Genomic DNA, 23,394 nt, shown 5'->3' on the forward strand with positions numbered 1-23,394 from the left:
TATACTGTCATATTCACGGGTTAGGTGTAAGTTAAGCTGCCTCATGGTGCGGCAAGCACTTACCACAGCGTTCAGTGTAATTTACAGGGTTCACGTGTGTGTGTGAGTGTGTGCGTCCATATGCTGTATGAGCGAGGTTTACACCCCAGTGGGGCTGTTAGACATGATTCCTGCAATCTAACACCGAGCTCTTAATTGCCTGTGATCATTTGCACGTTTCATGCTGATATGTTCCGTTTTACGCAAGGTAGTAATGGCTCTGTCCTCTTGGGGCTCGCAGTCTTATAATATCGCAGACATGTTTATGGCGGTGAAGACGTTCTAACTGATGTCTCCGGCCCACGGAAATGATTCTTTCCCCCGCGGTGATAAATTTGACGTATGCACACGTTTGATATCGCTGCTCTCATTAAGACTTTGACATTACACGACTACATGCAGCACTAATATGCGTAATCGGAGTCCACCGCCACTTGAAAGTTGCAGTAAAGCTTGCAATGCTGGGTCTTCCCATTATCACAAACTGCTAAAGTTATCCTTGTAGAGTTATTGTTAGCTGGAGTGAATCTTTTAACACCATGGTGAGTTAAACTGCCCCCGTTCAGCCCCGAGCTCGCCTCTGTGTCATCCTCCTGCTTCTCCCTCTGAAACTTTTCCAGGCTTTGGTTGACCCAATTAGAAAGAGACAAAGTACATGCAGTAAAAAAAAAGCTTTTGGCTAATATTCCATCGCATTAGCAAATGAGGACTGTGGTCTGACTGCTCACTTGAATGTGCCAGGCACAAACCTTAATAGCCGAAGGGATTAATGTGATTAAATGTTTATTAAGAGCGCCGAGCGGAGCGGATTGCTGTGTCTTCTGTTTTTTTTGCTTGAAGAAACGCTGCGGTTTGTGTTTCAATCTTTGCAGTTTTGTCCAGTTTGTGTCTTTTTTTTCCTTTTTAAGTAGCTGCCGTGCAGAATAAAGCAGCATTTGCTCAGGGAACAGAAGAGGAGTTGTGTCAGGCCAGAGGAGTTTATATAACTGCTGCAGTACGGTCACAGTCAGGCCTACGTTAAAGGGTTAGAGAAGTAAACTTTGTGAGAGAGGGTGTTTGTTTGAATTTAGACAATCTGGGAGATGGAAATATAAATTTGGACAACAGGCCCATTACTGGAATTGCAGTGCCGTAACGCAGAGATATATAGATAGACGGCTGGAGGAATAGAAGGCGTACTTGTCGACTTGTGTACTGTAATGTGGCACGTCATAATAAAAGAGACCCTGGACACGGGAGGAGACGTTAACTGCATGATAAAGAAAGACCTCAGTCCCTCTGCTTTTGAACAGCAGCTTGCCAAAATTGAGATTTTAACCACTGACACGTCAACAGGGCAGATAATAAGTGAAGGATATTCCTCTTAATGGTCCCATTTAAGGAGAGCGGCGGTATCTGCTGGTTATTCTCCCTCTCGCTGTGTTTAGCGGTAATGAATGGCAGCAAATGAACACCACCTCTGCTGCTGGCTCCCCTTGATGCCCTCTGCTCAGCCAGCTCGCCGGGGGCTGTCGGGGAGATGAGAGGGAGGCAAACGAGGGGCGAAGAGGGAGGGAAACAGAAGGAGAAAAGGACACAGCAGGGGGCTGTCACAGCTCGTAGCAGCCCAGCGCTGAGGTGGGAGCTTCTAGTCACAGCACGGACAGATCAAAGTGGGACGTGGAGAGGGAGAAGGTGCGCTGTAACAGGTTAAGGGTGCTGTGTTGCTCGCAGTCGTACAAGCATCTGCATGTTGTTGGACGCTGGCTCGGCTCTCTGGGCTTTGATACTTTACTGCAATCTTCCTCTCGCGTGTCCACACTTGTAACCTATATGACGGCGAGATCGCTTTCATGTTTTATTCACTGTTTTTCTGTTTATTTCCCATCATCCTCCAGCCACAGGGATCTGAAGCCAGAGAACCTGTTGCTAGATGAAAAGAACAACATCAGGATAGCGGACTTTGGCATGGCGTCGCTCCAGGTGGGAGACAGTTTGCTGGAAACCAGCTGTGGGTAAGTCGCACGCTCATGTTGTAACCCCTGACCCCTAATTGAAGTCTAACTCGCATCCCATTGAAGTATCGACGCTGCTAAAGGGTAAACAAATATGCGGCAGTTGGACAGCAGAGGGCGAGGAATAGAGAAGGAGAGAAGCGAAGGAAAATGAGCAATGAAACCCGAATGCCTCTGCCAGGCGCCTCTGTGGACTGCTGATCTCTTCAAAAAATCTTAGAGCTGTCTGCCTGCGAGCAGGTCCAGGGCCACGGCCGCACATCTTCCTCTCTCTGATGTTGGCTTTTTATGATCCGGCACTCACAAGCGCGCCAGGGCCATCAATCCCCTGCAAACGGCCATAATGAATTCGCTCGCAGGAGAAGTCACTCTGAAAGACCGAGGCCCGCACTTGAAACGCCACCAAAGCCGCCGTATGGTACGAGTGTTTTATTTAACCCTGGAATTGAGGGAGGAGAGCACGGGCTCCACCATCTATGAGAGAAGGGGGTGGAGGTGGTGGTGTGATGCTTCTCCAGTAGGCTCAGAGAAGAAGTGGAGACATGAAATACGCTCTCCAGAGGTTTCAAGGGTTTGCCGGCACAAATTCCTGATGACGTGGACGTCTTTGCTCAGTGGTGACTCAGGACTTTCTGTGCAGGGAGACAGAGAAGCTTTCTGACAACCTTCCTAACATCTGTCCCCCAGCTCAGCCCCGACTCTGTCCAGATTATACCTCCCAACCAGCTGTAACTCAAATGATCATGCTCGCACGTCACCAACCACACACACACACACACACACACACACACACACACACACACACACACACACACACACACACACACACACACTGCTGGCAGGGCTTAGTTCACTCCTGACCTCTGAGACCCTTTGTCCTGAGTTTGCTTAGTAGGAATCTCTCTCTCTCTCTCTCTCTCTTCTCTCTCTCTCCCCCTCCCTCCCTCCCTCCCTCCCTCCCTCCCTCTCTCTCTCTCTCTCTCTCTCTCTCTCTCTCTCTCTCTCTCTCTCTCTCTCTCTCTCTCTCTCAGTACCTTTACATGCACTTGATGCCCCTAAGTGTGATTAAAGATAAAAGATGCCATTAAGCCGTACACACGCACATAATCAATAGCATTGTGCTGTTTCTGAGTGTGCATGATGTGTCGTTATGCTCATAATCTAATTATGAGGTGAGTCGGCCCATCGAGAAAATGTAAGCAGAGCGCGCATCCTCAATTACACTTACAGTCCTGTCACACAGATCTGTTACTCAGAGCAAGCACACTTCCATTTGCGCCCGTTTGAATTGCATTAAGGCTTTACATGACATGAAAAGGATGAAAAAGTATTGCAAAGTGCGTGTAAACATACTGTCTGTCTCTCTTCCTCTCACACACACTCAACCACACACACGCATGCACCTGCAGCTGTTTGAGCAGTAGCTTAAAGCCTAAGCGGTCACGATTAATCCGTCGAGATCAGGCCGACCGAGAGCAACGTACATTCAGCGTCCATCTGTTAGTAGAATGCACACAACGTATCTCCTTTTTCCTAGAAAGGCCCCCTGGAACCAAACAGTCTGCATTTCTACGTATCCTCTGCAGTTAAACGGTGTCTATATTTAGTTGCGTTCCACTTTCTCTCTCCCCGCCATCTGATCTAGGTGCATCGGCTCAGTCCCCCGCGTACGTTTACCAAGCGTGAAATGTACGTCTCACACGTGGGAATACAGAGGTGTCACAAGGTGTTACAACGGGATGATATGCATTGTGTACCTGTGCATCCCCCCCTCCACACACACACACACACGTGCGTATAGCCCTTACACACAGCAGGTCTAGTTTTTGTCCCACTCCAGGTTTCTTTCTACGCATCCATGTACATGCTGTGTGTGTGTGTGTATGTGTGTGTGTGTGTGCCTGTGTGTACCGTACGTGTGATTATTGATTACACACGCTGCTCTGACAGTCCCATCTCTAAGTGCATAACGCATAAATACGTTTAAGACGTACGGACGCATTAATGAGCAGGAGAACTGATGAGAATTGACAAATACGGGCTCGGGGTTGAGGAAGCAGCACACAGGTCTCTCTCTCTCTCTCTCTCTCTCTCTCTCTCTCTCTCTCTCTCATGAATGCAGCTGTCAGTTCATCAAATGTTTGTTATTTGTTTAGCGCCGTTGAAGCGACTGATTGAAGGAAATAATCTTTCGCGCAATGAGGGATTTGGAAAAAAAATGGAAGTTTGGAAGAGACAAATTGTCACGCACGCTTATAAATTAGCGGCGTGTTTCAACAGCGTGTGAACAGCCCGCCGACTCTCCCGCCGCTTCCCTTTCACGCACGCCCCGTACAAATAATCTAGTGACTCAGAATCATTCAGCGTCACACACAGAGAGACACGGATGCCTGTTTGCCGCGTTGTCCACGGATCTCTGTGCGAGCTGTTTCCCCCTCTCAGACACCGTGGATAAAGTCGCCTCTTCCTCCTCCACCACCTTCCATCCTACCATAAAAGCGTTTTCTATCTTCCCGCCGTGGCACAAACCGCTCCGAGCAGCGACGCGTCCACTAAAATGCAATTTGTCGCCCTCAGAATATGATGAAATTATTTCCTCCAGGTCCCGTGTGATGATTTTTAACCCCCACTGGGTGAAAAGGAGTCGATTAGTTTTAGTAAATAGCTTGATGAACATGGCGACCCGCCCGCGCGCTTCCCTTCTTCAAGGCAAAGAATTGTTACTGCGGTCAAAGGAAGTAGCCTTTAGTGGGTTCCGTTTATTTTTAGTATCGTTTTTATGACTGTTTTTACTGCTCTCTACTCCTGCTGAGGGAAAGAAGCTCTCTTTTTTTTATCATAATATCACTTTTATGATGCAGTTTCTGTCTGTTGCCAGGATTTCTATCAGCAGAACAAAGGAGCAATGAAACAAATGTCTTCATAATGACTCACTTTCTTTTAAAGCAAGCCGATAAATGCAGGTAGAGTAGAATAGAGCGGTACAGGCGTGTGTGTGTGTGCCACTTGACGGCGCAGCAAATAATGAGTTTTTATCCCCCCTCCTTTCAGCCACGGCTCTTGTTTTGGTGGCGCTCGCGTGCGGACGCAACCGGTGCGAATCTCCAGCTCGTCTGCATAATGCGGCGTGACACTTGCAATCAGGACGCCTCTATTTGCAACGGCCCCGCGTTTGAACTTACCCTGTCGACGCGGCGGCAAAAAGCGTTTGTTATAGCCCGGTGTTTTGAAAGGCAGAGGATGCTGGGACGTCAGCGGCTCGTATTCATGAGCACGGCGGAGCAAAAGAGGCACCAAATGCAGTCTGAGCTCAAGCAAGTAAATGTCCTGGCTTTAGACATTAATGGTGTAACGTGTGTGTGTGTGGTAGTAGTAGAAGAAGTCATTTCCATTGCAGCTTGCCCATCCGTAGCTGTTGTCTCGTCTCGTGGAGCGGCCATCGTCTTAAGGTGGCGTCGTAAATCCCCACCCCCGATATTGATGCGTCAATCTCAGTCGTCGGCCCTTACTGCCGGCCCCGTCCCGCCGTTGTAAAGATGAGTGGATCCGCTCACTGTCTGCTGTGAGAGGACGCCCTTCAGCAAGCGGGCGGGAGGACATCCCAACACCCCCGAGGCCGTCTAAACTCCCGGAGCGCGGCGTGATCTACGCTCGCTCTAGACATTTACTGTCTGCCTATATTGTTGTTTTCACACTGTTTGTTTTCATTCAGCCGTGCGTGTGACTGTGTCTGCGTGTGTGTGTGTATTGTGTAATGCAGACTTATCCCTTCTCTGTCACTCCTGTCGCTCACTGTTTGCAAACTTTTTCCATCTGTCCCACAGATCTCCACATTACGCCTGTCCAGAGGTCATACGGGTGAGTGCTCTCCCCCCCTCCCCCCTCCACCCACCCTCCCCCTCCAATCCTTTCATCCTCCACTTTAACACCTGATACCAACCTGCTGCCTCTCTTTGTTAGGGGGAGAAGTATGACGGGAGGAAAGCAGACGTCTGGAGCTGCGGGGTCATTCTCTTCGCCCTGCTGGTGGTGAGTGTCCACTCGTGTTTCTAATCGAACCGACGGCTTTTGGATTGAAATACAATTTGCGGCGTTCGAAGAAGAAGAAGGTGGGAAAGTGTAAAAACAAAAGTTCAGGGAGTTAAATCGAAGCGGTTAGAAGGTCTGGCTGAAGATGTTTGAATGCGCCCTGCAGCCTGTGTTCCTGGTGCAGCAGGAGATCAGAGCACAGAAGCATCTTTTTATTCATTATCCCGTAGCCACTCACACACCACTTTATCCATAATCACGTCTATTCTCCCGCTACATTAGGCCTGTTGTTCCCTGGCCGCGCGGCCCTGAAGGCTTGTTTCATCAGCAGCTGTACTGTAGATCCTACGCACCCCATGAATAATTCATCCCTCCAAAGTGGCAGAAGAGAGGAAGAGAGCCCAAAATAAATACCAACGCTGACAGGGCGTCTTTTGGCCACGGGCCCCTTTGCATTTATCTTTGTTTTCTCCTCTTTTTTCCCTCTCACTCACTCTGAGCGTGCGTCGGCGCGTGTGCTTTTACCGAGAGGACGGACGTCCATGGACTCTGTTGTTGTGTAAAGTAGATCTTGCTTACTAATGCCTGTGTGAGTGCACGGAATAAAAGTTTTCCGAGTTTACCGCGCCTGACAACAAACGAACACTCCTCCTCCTCCTCCCCTGTCTTATGTTGCGAACTTCTTTCAGCGTCTCTCTCCCCCCCTCCCCTCGTCTTGCTGTCTGGCCGGGAGATAACCATTTGTCTGATTGTGGGAGACGCACACACTCCCCAGCAGTTAGGCAGCGCTCAGATCATCTGTTACGCGATGCCTGCCCTCCTTCTCTTTTCCCTCCTTCCCCTCCTTCTCGTCTTCTGGTGGAGGTTGTCATTCATCAGGCAGCCACATCTGTGAGGTGTCAGCTCGGGCCTGATGAACGACTCCGACGAGAGAATGCCAAATGAACGAGGTAGACGAGAAAGCCGGGTAATTATTAGAAAAGCCCCCTTTTTTTCCGCCCGCCGCTGTTTATTATTTATTTAGCGTGATAGCTGAGGGCAGAGCACTTTAATTAGAGCGTCTCAGAGGAAGCCAGGCCGCTGTTGAAATGGTGCAAGATTAAAAACTCAACAAACGTGTTGTTTTGTTTGCTCTTGCAGGCCGTTCTGTTTGTACACATCATTAGGTGAAGCCATATTTTCCGCTCGCCTGATGCAATTCCTTCCCTCCCTTTCCCCTCTCCTCGTCCCGTCTGTCCCGCGTCTCCTCCAGGGCGCGCTGCCGTTTGACGACGACAACCTGAGGAATCTGTTGGAGAAGGTCAAGTTGGGAGTGTTTCACATGCCCCACTTCATCCCCCCGGACTGTCAGAACCTCCTCCGTGGCATGATCGAAGTGGACGCCGGCAAACGATTAACGGTCAGTTCATTTCACTGAGGTTTGTCCATCTTATGCGTCCATCCGTCCATCTGTCCGCTCCCTTTCACACGCTGCTTCTGCTCCAGTCCCTCCGCCATCCTGACTGAGATGTCCGTCAACAGTTTCATTTTTATGACAGATCGACAAACTGGACACACAAAATGATCGATTTCTCATCCTTCAGGCAAAGTAGCTGGACGAAATATGTGGAGGAACACACACACACACACACACACACACACACACACACACACACACACACACACACACACACACACACACACACACATGTTTACATACTACATACTAATGTGCTACAGTTCAATTTACTTTAGTGCTGTGGTTAAACTCAGTAAGCAGAATACACATTAATAGGATTCTGCTATATGTCAAATAAACAAATTATGAGGGGAAGTCTGATTATTGTGTTTACGTGGCGTTTGGAAAAAGATTTAGATTGAGGCATATTGAGATGTTATGTTTGAGATTCAGCAGTCATAAAAAATTCAGCTCCATCGCGATTGGTTGAAGAGGAAATTAAGTATTTTCCAGAGATGGTCAGCTGGGAAACGGTGTAAAGCCCCCGAGGACAGAGAGCATGATGCCAGAGATTCCGGTTCAATCTAAAGTGGCTCAAGCCAATTCCACCCCGCCGGGAGAGCTGTTGTCTTTTCTGTTTGTTACTTTCCTTTCCGTCCCCTCCGTTTCCAGCGTGTTGCCTCATCCCCAATTCTCTTTGAGTTCCTACTCGAGTGCAGCTTGTGAATTCGGGAGAGGACTGCTGCTTGTGCACTCTACATCCCTGCTCTGTTTAGTGTGTGTGCGCCAGTCCCTTTCTCCACGGCAACTGATCACCTTGGCAAGGTGGCGGGAACACAGAGAGGAAGAGGGACAGAAAGAGATAGCGAGGGACCGAGAGGGAGAGGGAGAGAGAGAGATTGACAAAGGGAGCTGTAAATAATGAAGGTGGTCAGAGGTCTCAAAGGAGATGTACTTCACAGAGAGGAGGTGCCGCCCTTTGTTCTCCTCCTGTATTTCACATTCAGCCGGCGCTCACAGATGTGCTCCAGAGTTATCTGCATGCATACACGCTCGCAACGAATACACACACACACACACACACACACACACACACACACACACACACACACACACACACACACACACACACAGTAGACACTACCTTCAGGTATCTGGAGCATCAGGACAGTAAACAGCGAGTGTGTGTTTTGTTATGCTTTATGTATACTACACAATATGCTTCTGCACGCTTCTGTCCTCCTGAAGAAGACAGGTCACCCTGAATCCCCTCTACATGTCCACTAGCCTCCGGCGCTGTCCTCGACACGGGGTTATGTTTAGACAGAGCGACTGGGAGAGAATATGTTACCTGTCCACCTGCCCGCTCCCCCCACCCCCCCACAGCCCCCCGCTCCTCTTTTTGCATGAGGGTTCTAAACAGCCCTCGGGAAGCTGTGTAACCTCACAGAATGTCAAATAGCCTTGTTAGATTGAGTGTTCTCCGGGAGTTTAGTGGTCGCCACCATCCAGTCAGACAAGAACAGCCAGGGGTGCAATGACATCATCGTAACAGGGCTGAAAAAAGCTTGTTGAACCACAATCCAATTCAAAATAAGGATAAATATGGTAATCAGACAAGCTGCCGGATGTGTTCAGTTTTGTTTGTATGCCCTCGCCTCTATTTCCACCCTCTTTTAATTAGCTTTATGGAGGAGACGCACACTGATACATTACACACAAGCACCAGCCTCTCTTAAGCTCTCAGTCTGGTGGTGGTGGTGGTAGGAGGGCTTGGATGGGGTTTGGCCCCGTAAAAGGCTTTCTCTTCATTTCCTGTCTATAGTTGAGGTTGCTGCTGGCTATTAAGCGGGCAACCTCAGCACAGTCACCTCATCGTCACTATTCAAACGAACACAGAGATCTGCCACCTCATGATCCCTGGCTAATGAAGAGGAGCGGCCGGCTTATTATATTAAAGAACAGTTAATCACAGAGAGATAATGTCCTCCAGGGGACGTCGCAGATGAATTACAAGGGGGAAAAAAAGAAAGCGTGGGTGTGTCTGCGTTTGAGAAGCATCAAATAAATCGCCACGTCATTTGTTTTGACCCCGTTCGACACTCTACATGACCAATGTTCAGACGTGTTATGCCTTTATATGGACATGTAACCCTGATGTGTCCTCCTGCCCTGATGCACAGACACAGACAGGCGCATTCAAGGATACAAGCACACATACATACGCACACACACACTTAGCAAGCCAATTTTACAGTGGCGTTCCTCTCTTTTGAGTGAAACCAGCTGGCGTCGGCACAGTGAGATTCTGAGCCCTGATTGATGCGATACCGCGTTTTCAAACCACATCACTCCCCGAGCTCGTATGTGATATTGGTTTCTTGCCTGCAGGCCTTCAATAAACGCGGGTGCGAGCAGGTCACCCGCTGGCTTCTATCTGACAGGCGGGGGTAGGGGGGTGGGGCGGTGTCTGTGTCAATACCCTGACCCCTCTGGATGCAGACAGGCGTCACCTGTTAGTCAGTAACCACAGCCGGTCCAGGCGCCGCCATCACATTGGATGTAATGCGAAAGGCGTGAAACACTGCGAATCCTCCGGGGAAAGAGATGGATGTCGGAACAATTAAGACATTGATGCACATCCGGTAAACCTGCAGGTACACAGGACACACACGCGTGGGCACACACACACACACGGGCGCCTCTCAGTAATGGTTAGTAATGAGGGATGCAGAGGTGTTAACTGTAAGGTTCCACAACAACAGAATTGATAAATGAAAAACTCCCAACGCTGCCATCGATCCTATTTTTCACCGTGGGCAGTTCAAGCACCACACAGTTACGCTAACATACATCTTCCTCTCGCTCACCTTCTCTGTCTCGGCGCGTTATCTCTCTCTCTCGCCGGGGGAAGTTGACGCTGGCGGCGGCGGTGACAGAGTGGCCGCGGGGCGCAGGGCAGGCGGCGAGAAACAGGAGAGGCGCGGCGGGGAAGAAGCGACAAAGACACAAAAGTGTTATTGAGAGGACAAGATGGAGTGTGTTTGTGTGTGTGTGTGTGCATGAGGGCAGAGAGAGATTTGAGAAAGAGCATGTGGAGATTCCCTCTACACCAGAGGGCTTGACGGGATCAGCGGTGTGTGTGTGAAGGAGATAATTCTGTGTTTGTGGATCAATTGTGCCACCTTTTCTCTTTGCCTTGTGTGTGTTGAAGCCTTCATTATTTACTCCTCCCCTACAATCTGCCACTGTTGAATGTTGTTCTTCTGTTATACGTCCTTCTTATTTTAATATCAAATATTGATAACAGATGGACAATGACTGATCAGCTTTTCTCTTCTCTTGTCTATTACAGTTAGATCAGATCCAGAAGCACACGTGGTACATGTAAGTATCCTTCATCCTCCCCCCCCTCCTCCTCTCCCTCCCTCACTCTCTCGGCCCGTTCGGTCGGGGGTTGGAGACCTGAGGGGAGCGGCCGCATGATGAATGTCTTTGAGTTTCAGGGCTGCACACCAGAGTACGTTTGAGTAGGGCACGACTCCACTCCTGGGGATGTGGGGGTAAATTGGTAGTGCATGAAAGCGGATGTGGAGCATATGGTCAGCTGAGCGGAGAGCAGCGAGGAGGGGATGTACCAGCATAACCTCAGTGAGATAAGGGTGAAACCAGTGTATGTTCTTAGGTAATATAAGTAATTCATGTCTGTTTAATGGAGACATATAGGTCAGAGGTGTACTGGAGTATTTCTGTACTTTCTATATCCTTAAAAACAGGAGGATAAGAAGCAGAATGATAAACCTTGAATGTTCACACTCCATCTTATCTATAGTGTCTCAAATACAGGCAGCGACGTATAGAGAGACAGCATACGTGACGCAACCAAATGGCCCAGGAATAGTTTCCCCAAAGTGTTATTTGAAATCCCATCCAGAATAGCTTTGCTTGTGTAATCCGCTGAGAGGGACAGACAGGAAAAGGGAGAGAGAGAAGTGCAATAACTAAGGGAGGGCTGGAAACGAAATGAAAAGGAAGCTGAAGGTGTGGGAGGCAAGCAGGGAGGATAGAGGGAGATTACATCAGCGTGACTCAGGCTTCCGTTTTGGTGAGAATAGTTCCTCTAGTGGGGCCCCTGTTCACCCCGAGAAGCCTCCAGGTCTATGTCACAATCTGTGTAAAACCATCCAACTTGTTCATATCATAGAATTTTAATGTCAGTTAAACTTTTACTGACTAAATTCTCCTTTTGCGCTCTCAGAGGGGGGAAGAATGAACCGGAGCCGGAGCAGCCCGTGCCCAGGAAGGTGACCATCCGCTGCCTGCCCTCCGCAGATGACATCGACCCGGACGTACTGGACAGCATGCATTCACTGGGCTGCTTCAGAGATAAAAACAAACTGCTGAAGGACCTGCTGTCAGATAGGTGAGTGGACCGGAGGGACACAAAGTGGGGATGGATGGAGGGGAAAGGGGACGATGTAGGATGGAGAAGAAGGTGGACGTTAGGATTGAAATGGGCGGGGAGGAGGTGGGGGAAGAGCAGGTGAAGAGTGGGAGGATGGGAGGAGAGGACATGGCTGTGTGATGCTCCACTAAAAGAGGAGAGAGGGGACGGGCGTGCGGCGTCCGTGTGCATTCGGGCACTTATAAAGTCCTGTGAAGCTGTCACTTCGGATGTCAGACGCCATAGATCACTTTGCTGCTATCACACAGTGCTTACACCGCTCTCTACTGGATAGATCCCCCCCCTCCCTAACCCAAACCACCTGAGCTCTCTCTCTCTCTCTCTCTCTGCCTCTCTCTCTCTCTCTCTCTCTCTCTCTCTCTCTCTGTCTCTCTCTCTCTCTCTCTCTCTCTCTCTCTCTCTCTCTCTCTCTCTCTCTCTCTCTCTCTGCCTCTCTCTCTCTCTCTCTCTCTCTCTCTCTCTCTCTCTCTCTCTCTCTCTCTCTCTCTCTCGTCTCATTGTTTATGTTTGTTGTCTATGCATTCTGGCTGAGGACAGAGTTTCTATCCGACGTCGCTTCTTCTCTGCTTTGCTTTTCGATAAATCCCTTCTGTTTTCCTTCCACTTTGCATTTCCCCTCAGACGCCCGTTTAATACCAAACTAGCATTACTATCCCCTCCCCTCCCCTCCTCTTCGTCCATCTCTTCCGTTTGCCTCCCCCGCCTCGTCTCTCCTGGGAACATTCAGTAAGAGTGCCGGACCAGGAGCAGAATCCTAGGTCTCTATCTTGGCCTCCCCTCGTTCGTTTTTAGCTGAAGTTGCAGGTCCTCGTCTCTTTGACTCCTGCTGCTTTCCAATCTGTCTTTATTATGGGCGGGTGGGGAGCGGGGGTGCAATCCCAGGACCCTTGCATGGAGGAGATTGCACTAGAGGCTAAAGATATTAGGCTTCCTGTTTTACTGGGATAGAGGAGGAACTCATTATGCTTTCATACTTTCATAAACTTACCAGCAGCCTCAGTATTTGGCGACAGGGCAATTCCTAAAATATTTATATGTGGGAATATTGTATGATAGTTTAATGATCTGTCGAAATTGAACTTTTGCTTTAATGAGGAAAGCTATTTAGTAGCGGTTTCACAATAAACTCAAACGTATTAAAAAGACATCAATCAGTGTTTTTGCAGTTTGATGTCTTTGGTATTGAGTGCTTGTTGACACGTGCCTGTTCTTCCTCAGTTATCTACTTCATGTATTTTAAAATCATTTTGTCCTCCAGTTGTGTGAGAAGTGTGTGTTTTTATTGTCCCCTGTGTGCAGTGATAACCAAGAAAAGATGATCTACTTCCTGTTACTGGACCGTAAGGAGCGGTATCCCAGCCAGGAGGACCAGAACCTTCCACCTCGCAATGAAATCGGTGAGGCTCTGGAAGAAAAAGGGCAATCATTTAACACAGTAAAATAGAAATTGAGGAATGAGCAGTAAAGAAAATGCCATAGCGGGGCAGAAGAGATTAGATTTAAATCAGAGTAAACGCAGCGTGGCACACACTCTGTCTCAGTAATACCAATGTATGACTGCTGTATTTTCTTTAAATGTCTTTTCATCTTGTACTTTGTAAAATACGGCTGCTTACAGAGACAAAACAAACCAATTTAGACCATAATAAGTACTGCATGGAGGCGACTCATGTAGCAGTAGACTTTTCCTCCCCAAAGAAATTGGTTCGGCTCCAGTAGCGCTGGATTGGCCCTCCATTAGAAAAGCTCTTTGTTTACTGAAAATGGACAAGTGAAGTGAAATGGAGGCTGTCAATAGGTGAGGGATTTCTCTGAAAAGTGTCTACAGCACCTGCTTTGGTTCAGACTTTAACTCATCTAAAGCCACGTTCTCCCATTCATACAGCACAGCCTCGTTCACCACCCACAGAAACTGAAACATTGAAACTGAGAACTGAAAACAGACACTCCTGTGTGTGTGTGTGTGTGTTTTGATGAATACACTCCCTCTTCAATGAATGTAACACAGGGACTGTTCAGCTAGCTATTGGTTGTGTGTGTAAAGAGTGTAATGTTCCTGTAGAGCACTGTCGCCAATGCCAAGAGGTTTAGGCCCATTGGGACTGAAGCCAACAGCTCTGACTGTGGTCCCGAGAGGAAAATTGAGGTAGAATTGAAGAGCTCTGGAGAAAGAACCAAGCAAAACATCAAAACAGACCCGAGCTGACCTTCACAAGTGGATGAGAGCTTTCATGGAGAGCTAAAGAAAACGGCTGATTGAAGGCTGATTTGTCCACCACAGAATTAGTATAGTGGGTAGTGTCATTAAGTACAAAATGGTCTTTCTACCTGTTTTGTGCAGACCCCCCAAGGAAGCGAGTGGACTCTCCCATGCTGAACCGTCACGGTAAGAGGAGACCAGAGAGGAAGTCCATGGAGGTCCTCAGTGTCACAGACGGCGGCTCGCCCGTGCCGGCCAGGAGGGCGATCGACATGACACAGCACGGTCAGAGGTACGCAACCCGGAGACCGTCAGAACATCCAGTCAGGGAAAATACAAAGCCTGTGTGTGCGTGTGTGTGTGTGAGTGTGTGTGTGTGCGTGCGGATGTGTGTGTGTCTCGATATAGAGGAGCTCACAGCCCAGTGGTGTTTCTACAGGCCTGGGATGAGTCTAGCTCTGGTGTCAGCAGGCTACATTATATACACACACACACACACACAAACAGAGACTTACTATCTGCCCGCTTTGTCTCCTGTCTCACTGTAGTAAATCAGTGTACAGTAAAAGCTTGGAAATCCCTGACGCCGGTACAAAATCCAGCAAAGAAGAAAGGTATTCACTTCCCACTCACGCCTCCTCCCCCCTTCATCCCCCGCTCTCACTCTCACTCTCACTCTCACGCCCCCATGTGGCCAGATGTCATGGCAGGAGAAAGATGCAGCGGCCATGACACGTGCATCAATAATCACAAGAGATAAGTGACATTTCACTGACGCCCGACCTCTTTCCCCGGGTCAGCTCGATCATCTTTTCCCTTCATAATGTCAACGCTCCGTCGATCGCTTCCCGAGCCTCGCCGCGGTTCCTCGCTTTATCCCGACGTTCCTCCATTTTCCTAAATTTCCAAGCTGAGTGACTAATTTGAAATCCGTCTCGTCTTTTCATCTTATTCCAGCAGCCCGATATATCTCTCCCCCGTGCCGCACGTTTCCCCCACCCCCCCCCCGCTCAGAGGCATTTGTGACATTTGTGGCGGCAGGAAAAGATTGAATCTGAGGGGAGATAACCCAGCTTGATCTGCCTAATGACGGCACGTCGGCAAAGAGCTTTCACTGCCTTCATGACAAATGCAGAAACAGTGGAATGTTGAGATAAAAATGAATATAGACAGCAGAGGAAAACATCAGTAGCTTTGCATTTTATCCCGATAACGTACAATAAGTCCTTTCCGTGCCACTTTCATTTGTTTTATCATTTACAATGGTATGTTTAAGCCATAAATCAAAGGCAAAGTTCTACTAAATGTGAAAGAAAGGATGGAAAAGTGTGTGTTTACCCGCCTCTATTACTTTCTGTGTTTATTTATGGGGCAAAATATTCATCCACATGATAAACAAATTGTATCTCCACACACATTCGCAAATAAATCTCAACGTCTTGGTTTTTTCAAGTTATGATTGGAAGCCATGGCGGAATTTTAAAGCCGTTCCGAGGCGCTCCCGTCTCTGTTTATCTCCCTCAGTCCTCTGGTGCCTGTGAATTTCAGTTTCAGATTCATGGCCTCGTGTTTCATTGCTTTTTTTCTTTTTCTTTTCCCGCCGCGCACCTCCATCCCTTCAGGCGACCCGAGTCTTTGCCCGTTCTTTATTTAAAGGTTGCTTTAGTTTAGATCTTCCCTCTCCTCGCCGTTCCTCCACGACTCCTGTGTTTCAGTCCCGCCTCCAATCACCCAAAAAAAGGGATATTTACAGCGACTTTCGCTTCATCTATCACGCACATCTGTATGCCGAAATTCTTTGGATCTCCAGTTTTATAAACGGGAGTAAATCCCAATAAGAGGACTGATCGAGCCGGGTGGCAGCAGAATATGGAATGGATTTATCTCTGATTTGTATTTATCAGCAGGCACAATCATTGAAATCCTCCCGCTGCATCTTTCTTCCACGCTCCCTTCAATCAATGTGTGTTCTTACACCTCCATCTCGTTCTCTTCACGCTTTCATCTCCCTCTCTCTCTCCCCCCCCTACACCCCTGTGGTCCCCTGTGTGCAGCTGACCTTCAGTCACAAAATCCCCCTTAGTATAGAATTGCTATGCTAATGTAGAAATGCATCTAGTTCATCTCTATCAGCTGTACTGGGCTGGAAGTGGGGGAAGTTTGATGCTGCAGCTCCTCCGCTTCCAAATCGAATCAGAGCTCTCTCTCTCTCTCTCTCTCTCTCTCTCTCTCTCTCTCTCTCTCTCTCTGCCTTTCTCTCTCTCTCTCTCTCACTCTCTCTCTCTCTCTCTGCCTTTCTCTCTCTCTCTTTCTCTCTCTCTCTGCCTTTCTCTCTCTCTCTGCCTTTCTCTCTCTCTTTCTCTCTCTGCCTTTCTCTCTCTCCCTCTCTCTCTCTCTCTCTATCTCTCCCTCTCTCTCTCTCTCTCTCTCTCTCTCTCTCTCTCTCTCTCTCTCTTCCTTTCTCTGCATAACTCAGCAGCCGGTCAGTGGGAAAACACTGTTCGGAACAAAGTCTCCGTGAATTTGGATTCCTTCTGTGTTGTTTTTGACCTCTTCCGCCTTTTATCGCGTCCTTGTCTGCGCTTCCTTTTGATGTGCTGTGCGTGTCCCCGTGTTTGTGTCGTGGCTGGCGTGAGAGAGAACGCAGACACATGTAGCACAAGAACGCGCAGAAGAGTTCGACCGACTGCCTTTGAACCCCCCGTATCTTTCCCTGACAGCAAAACTTTTGTCAATAGCGCCGAGGAGTCACAGGACTTCAGATCGGGGGGGGGGGCTTCAGAGAGAGGACTCGGTTTGAAACGCCGTGCATCTCCACTGGCATGAATGATGGAAGGGAGAGAACGAAGTTTATCTCAGAACACACAGCAGAAACTTCACTCCTTATCCAGCGTTTCCCCCCTCACGTCTTGTAGAGTAACTGCCGAGGCTGCAGTTTCAAACACGCGTCTGGTGATTTAAACGCGTCTGTGAAGAAGAAATGAAAAAGATTTGGACTAAAAAGCTGCAGGAGCTATTTTACTCTGAAACACACACACACACACACACAGGGACGTTCTCACATGAACGCCCGTCATATTCTTTATATCCAAAAGTATCTTAAATAGACGTTTAAAGCTTAACTCAAAGCAGGAGAAGCCCCACAGATTTAATTTGAAATCTTAACAACATGGCAGGAGAAATGAAGGGAGGTTAATGATATGTAAATGAAATATGGGAAAAGTGCTGCAGTGTGAAGAAGAGAATATCAAGTGACGCTTTATTTTCTCTTCCTCCTGCTCTGCTCTAGTTGCTTCACGCAGCGCCGATGCGTTGGTTTAGTCAGGGTGGCCTTAATAAGTCGAGCTTTCACGCTAATTATTGACTCGCAAGTATTTTAAGAGGCTCAAATGAGCTGGGATAGAGAGCACCTTTAGCACCGATCTGTGCCGCACACACCACAGGGAGGCTACACTACATTTAGAACGTCTGAGCGGTGAATATTAACGCTCCCCCGATCCTCTGGGAGTTGTCGGGAAAATGAATTGAATTGAAGCAGCGTGTTGATTTGTATGAGAATCTACTCTGCTCTCTCCATCGGCAGTAAGAAGTCAATTGAGCGAAAGAGGTGAAACTTTCTCTACGGGAGGCAGAGGGGCTTTGTGTTTCAGCCTTGGTTGTACTCTACTCTGTACGCTCTTGTTTGACTCTAGGCGCCAAAACCGTTCAATTTGTTTCTATTTCATTTTTAAACCCACAACCCAGAACATCTTGTGCTTGTTCCATCCCCTCCTCCCCCATGGCAGCCCACCATCACTCCCCTCCCTTCCCCCCCTAAGGATGCTTTGGATGGGGATACACTCAGGACACGGGGCCCATTCCAAATTAGCCTCCTGGGAAGAGTTAGCTCAAGGACTAATGGATAATAGAAAGACTAGAATGTCACCCATCAGACGGGAACTCAGGAATACAGAGTGACTGGCTGCTTCATCTCCTGTTGATTTAATAATACGCGTTCTTTGTTTTCAGCCCGGTCTCTGTGGTGTTTACTCTAAATAAAACACTCATCAACGGTAATTCGTCGTCTCGCTAAAGCAAGAGCGGGCATCTGACAGCCCCATTACTGTACAGCATAACCATCTGTAACATTAGCTTTAGAACAGATGCAGAGCGCCTCCAACAATATGCTCGCAATAGCCCGAGGACGCCGGCGTTTTGGCCACGTTTTAGATGAAGTGCGATGGAGCGAGCTCACGCCGGCGCCGTAGCGAGCCACCGGGGCCTCGTCTCAGAGGAGCGGTGGACTTAAATGTAAATGATAGCAACTGTCTGGTCAACTGCTTCCCTGAAAAGAAGATATTCCCCGGCCAGCGAGCGCTCTCTTCCTGCAACGCCTACGCACGTGTACGGCGGCATGTGTGTGTGTGTGTGTGCGATAAATACACTCGCACAAGAGGCAGGGAGAGAAGTCCAGAAATAGCTGGAGAGTGGGAGTTTCTGTGTTTTCTCCTCTCTCCTGAGAGCTGTAAACATGGCTTCCCTGCTGATTTGTCTTTTTTTGCCTCTTAAACTCCATTTGTCTTCCCTTTTAAAGCTTTAAAATCTGGCCTTACAGGACCTGCAGGACCTGATCCAGAGTGGTTATGACAGCGCCCCCATCACGCTCCTCGCTGATAGCTTGTAACCCGTGTATTACAGAACAATACTCTGTCCATGTAAGGATCGCTCCTGCTGTAATCAGCAACCCCCTACGGGACGGCTCCATGCGTCAGGCACGAACATCAGTCTCCATTACGCCGTCCTTCCCCTCCTCTCCCCTCTCCTCCCCTCCTCTGCAGATCTGTCCCGATCTACAGACCTGAAAGACCCTGTGGACCTGCTGGAATTCAGGTCCACAGGGGTTGAACAAGTTGACGAACACTCAGCCAGATCGTGTTTCTGTATCAAAGTCCTTATCTCTCTCTTCTTATGGAGACAGTAGGTCCTTGGGCTTGGCCATATGTTCACAAACGCATCGACGGTGAAATGGAGAGAGGCGGGGGAGGTTGGGAGGGGGGTTTAGGGGGGGGGGATTATTAGATTTGATGACAAAAAGGAGCAGTGTTGTGACAGTGAGCAGCTGGTGTTTCCGAGTGTTGACATGCGCCACGCTCACAGTCGTGTGTCTGTGTGTGTGTGTCTGTGTGCGTGTGTGCGTGTGTGTGTGCTTGTGTGTGTGTGTGTGCGTGTGCGTGCTCGCTTGATGGAGACAGATTGTCCTGTGATTGTTCATTTCGGTGCGCGGCGCTGCTCACGGGGGTTTATTGACGGCGTCTGTGGGAAACGAAGAAGCATGACAAATGGCACCCAACCAAATGTCCCACTTTGCTTTAACCCACCAGATACGTTCTCCCCATCCAGCAAAAAAGCCCCCCAAAGTCTTAAATCTGTACGGAGCAATCAACTCAAAGTCACTTGATACATTTTGAGTGTTAATCTGTGGAAAGTATCACATTCTGCATTCAACACATGAGTCCTGTAAGTGCTGCTGCTGTGTGTTGTGGTCCTCTCGCCCTCTGTGTGTGTGTGAGTAGTTGTTGGGTTTGCTTTGTAGCCACGTGTAGCCTAGCGCTCATCTCCACCTCTGCTCACTGTTCACATGTTGATCCTACAAATTGTGTGTGTGTGTGTGTGCCACAGGTCACGATCTATAAGCGGAGCGTCGTCTGGCCTCTCCACCAGCCCCCTCAGCAGCCCGAGGGTAAGTCACATCCCTGAGCTCGCTCCTCACATCCCGTCACACACACACACACACACACACAGCTGCCGCCCCGTCATAATGAAAGCATATATGATATTGTTCCTGTCTGAGATGTGGGATCTTGGGGCTCACAAACTGCCATCTTCCTCAAAGCTCCTTTCCATCCTCTCCAAATTTATTGTCCCCTTCTACATGGAAATCCAGCTCAGGGAACGCTTCAGAGAATCCTGCTTTTTCCGCGCTTACAGAGAAAGGGGGTAGGGGAGGAGAAGGTGGGGGGGAGCTAGTGGTAAACTTTTTTCCGGCTGACTAACCTGAGAAGGCTCAAGATTAGCCGGGGATCCTCAGACGAGCTCCTCGCGCCACGCAGGTTCTCTCAGCCTGATCTGAAAGGGAAATTGATTTTCTCAAGCCCGTCCAAAGCTGGGATTGTGTTCTCGCCACGTGGTTCTGTGTGGTGTTATGTGCTCCGGCAGCAGGGGGGGAGGGAGGGGAGGGAGGGAGGGAGGGATTCTGAAGGCACATGTAAGCTTAGTTTGGAGATGTAACACGCTGACCATTTCCAATAAGACAGTTGGATAAAGTTATCCAGGCCCCAGATTGGAAATTCTGTCTCTCACTGTCTCACTGCCTGTGTCTTACTCCCTCTGCTGATACATCGTCTCTGTTTAATCCTGTCCATTTTAGCGTGTCACTCACCTTAAGTGTCCACTTTGTCAAACTTGTACGTCATGCTTGCTCTCTGTTTATTGTCCTGACCAGAATTCAGTTTTGTTGTGTAACTGCATGATTTTGTCGTCTTTCTTTTCTTGCATCTGGCCTGCGTCTCGTCCCTCTCCTGCCGGGCCGGTGTGGTATTTATTCTGCCACACACTTTTTCTTTGTTTGCTTTATTTGTGTGTATGTGTGTGTTGTTTTGTGCGCTCGTCTTTTGTTTTCCTTCCTTCCGTCCTCCACCTGTTTCGTTTGCTTGTCCCGTTCGGTCTTCTAGCCCGTCAGAAAGTTCTGTGTCCCGCCTCAGTCCCCAGACTTCTCGCTCTCGCCTAACTCCAGCCCTTGCCCCTCCCCCGAGCCGCGCCCCCGCCGCCCCAGCCGGGCCAGCCTGCGTATCTCCACCCCCAACTCGCTCGCTCCGCACTTCGACCCTCTTCCGACCTCTCTCAGCAAAACCCAGACGCTCCCCGCCAAACCCAAACTGGCCCCTAAGCCCCTGCAGGCCACGAGATCCAACCCTCTGGCCGAATTCGCTCCAGATTCCTCGCCCCCGCCCAAGTCGGAGCCGTCCGCTCCCTGCCTGCACCAGCCGCACCCATCCTCCTCCTCCTCCTCCGTGCCCCCCACCCCCACCTCCCCGGTCTTCCTCTCTTTTCCGTCTTCCCCGCTCTTCATCACCAACACCTCCGCTCCCACCAGCCCAAAGCGTGAACACTCTCCCATCAGCCCCCAGCTCTCTGTCCCCTGCAGCGCGGTGGCGCCGCCGTCGCCCATACGCCTGCACCACTTCCACCCCGTGGCGCCTTCCACCTTTGCTGACTACCCGCCCAAATCTATCCCCCTCATACAGGTCACACCTCACCCGTCCCCTAGAGGCAGCCCCCTCCCCACGCCCAAGGGCACCCCTGTGCACACCCCCAAGGACAGCCCGGCCGGGACCCCCACCCCGACGCCGCCCCCCAGCCCCTCTATCGGCGGCATGCCGTGGCGGACGCGCCTCAACTCCATCAAGAACAGCTTCCTGGGATCGCCACGCTTCCACCGCAGGAAACTCCAAGGTATTGCAACGCACAACGGTGATGTAATAATCTCATAAGTGTGTTTCTGTTCGCGTGTTGTGGTCGTCCACTGTCCGTCCTCTGACCTTTGAACCTGCTTCCTCACAGTTCCCACACAAGAGGAGATGTCCAGCCTCACGCCAGAGTCGTCCCCCGAGTGAGTGGATGCTGCACTTTTCCCAAATCACCTCCGTTATTACTTCCTGCATGCGGGGGGGAGGGGGTGCGGCCCTTCAGTCGCTGGCTCACACAGACGCCACTCTTAGTCTCTCAGTGTTTTTGGAAAAGCGTCAACCTTATGAATATTTGATTGTAGTCATTGTGTGTAGAAGTAGCACCAGGAGTGTGTGGAGCTCCGCAGGGGCCCAGTAGATGGGAGCCCGGCCTAAATATTCCTGTTTGTTGGCCGACGGTCACGCTTGGGCCATTTTCACCTGGCAGGTAACGGTTTGGCAGGAAAGTTGATTCCTGCCAGATTGGCCCAGGTGCACAGGCAGGCGCGCTTACACACACACACACACACACACCTGCTGCGACACGCAAACAATCCTGTTAAACGACATTACATACTGTTCATCTTTAGGTTGATCTCAGTTTGGGCGTGTGTTAGATTGGAACGCCGGGGGGAAGCTTGTCTCTGCTAAAACTTCAGTCTTGTAAATCTGTCCAGAGTTTCTTTGATGTTAAATGAATTATGAATATGAATGTGTCAGAGGAGGGGGGAGGGAGGAGGGAGGAGGGGCTCCATATGGCTTATTAGTGGGTACAGGCACACCTGGGCTGAGGCCAGTTGTGAATTAATCTCCCTCTGGCCCTTCTGGACGGCTGTAGTTGTCTTCGTCAAAACTTCTCCTCTCTCTCTCTCTCTCTCCCTCCCTCTTTCTCACTCATCATGTCTTCCTGTGCTTCTTCCTCGTCCCATCCCCCGCCAGGCTTGCCAAAAAGTCCTGGTTCGGTAACTTCATCAACCTGGAGAAAGAGGAGCAGATCTTCATCGTCATCAGAGACAAGCCTCTCAGCTCCATCAAGGCCGACATCGTCCAGGCCTTCCTCTCGGTACGTACAAGCCTCTCCTCCCGTCCGCAGGTTCCTTCCCGACCCAGGCTGCCTGGTGCAGGGTCTGGCATGTTCTCACAGTGATTGGCTCCACGCTGAGGCCGCCTCCTCTAAACGTTTGCAAACACGCCTCTGACTTATTTGGCAATTCAGTAAACTGCTTATGCTCACTGCCTCTATTCTCCCTCCAGCTCCACACACACTTCAGGTCAATAGAAAACCAACAGAGAGCATTGATCATTAGCATATAGATGCTTTGCGACCGCCCCCCCCTCCCACACCTTGCATTGAGCGTGTGTGTGTGTGTTTGTGTTTTGTTAGATTTGCAGATGAAAGAGGCTGAACATAGAGCTGTGTGTGTGTGTTTATAGTAGTGTGGATGTCCTGCAGGCGAGGCAAACGCGATCTTCCTCCTGAGCTCTGCAGCGTCTGGAACACAAACATCGCAGCGCCGCTCGTTGAGATTCAGCGCGCGTAAATGAAACGGAACCCATCCGGACCCCCGGTCAGACACGAACAAAGTCGGCAGTAACCGCAAACCCTCGCCGGCGCCGGGTCAATGTCAAACCTGTTTTCCTCGTCACGACCGCTTCTCCAGGCCGGGGTTATTCCGCCTGCTTATTCTCGGAGAAGAGGAGATTGGCAGCTGCATCAGTGGAATTATAGCGCGGCGGCGAGCTCA

General features: G+C 49.7%; 1 protein-coding gene across 1 annotated transcript in view; it reads left to right on the forward strand.

Moving 5' to 3' along the window:
- brsk2a (BR serine/threonine kinase 2a) overlaps nucleotides 1-23,394 on the forward strand; it is a 122,379-nt gene that overhangs the window by 95,068 nt on the left and 3,917 nt on the right. Inside the window, exons 5-16 of the mRNA XM_076138805.1 lie at nucleotides 1,917-2,033; nucleotides 5,858-5,891; nucleotides 5,994-6,062; nucleotides 7,315-7,461; nucleotides 10,856-10,887; nucleotides 11,759-11,923; nucleotides 13,265-13,362; nucleotides 14,307-14,457; nucleotides 19,824-19,884; nucleotides 21,449-21,656; nucleotides 21,765-21,813; nucleotides 22,589-22,712. Of these exons, the coding sequence (XP_075994920.1) occupies nucleotides 1,917-2,033; nucleotides 5,858-5,891; nucleotides 5,994-6,062; nucleotides 7,315-7,461; nucleotides 10,856-10,887; nucleotides 11,759-11,923; nucleotides 13,265-13,362; nucleotides 14,307-14,457; nucleotides 19,824-19,884; nucleotides 21,449-21,656; nucleotides 21,765-21,813; nucleotides 22,589-22,712 (1,255 nt within the window). The remainder of the gene's footprint in view (nucleotides 1-1,916; nucleotides 2,034-5,857; nucleotides 5,892-5,993; nucleotides 6,063-7,314; nucleotides 7,462-10,855; nucleotides 10,888-11,758; nucleotides 11,924-13,264; nucleotides 13,363-14,306; nucleotides 14,458-19,823; nucleotides 19,885-21,448; nucleotides 21,657-21,764; nucleotides 21,814-22,588; nucleotides 22,713-23,394) is intronic.

The sequence above is a fragment of the Genypterus blacodes genome, unplaced genomic scaffold, assembly GCF_046128005.1.
Source record: "Genypterus blacodes isolate CSIRO-AG114 ecotype Tasmania unplaced genomic scaffold, CSIRO-AGI_Gbla_v1 ptg000015l_1, whole genome shotgun sequence".
Lineage (NCBI taxonomy): Eukaryota > Metazoa > Chordata > Actinopteri > Ophidiiformes > Ophidiidae > Genypterus > Genypterus blacodes.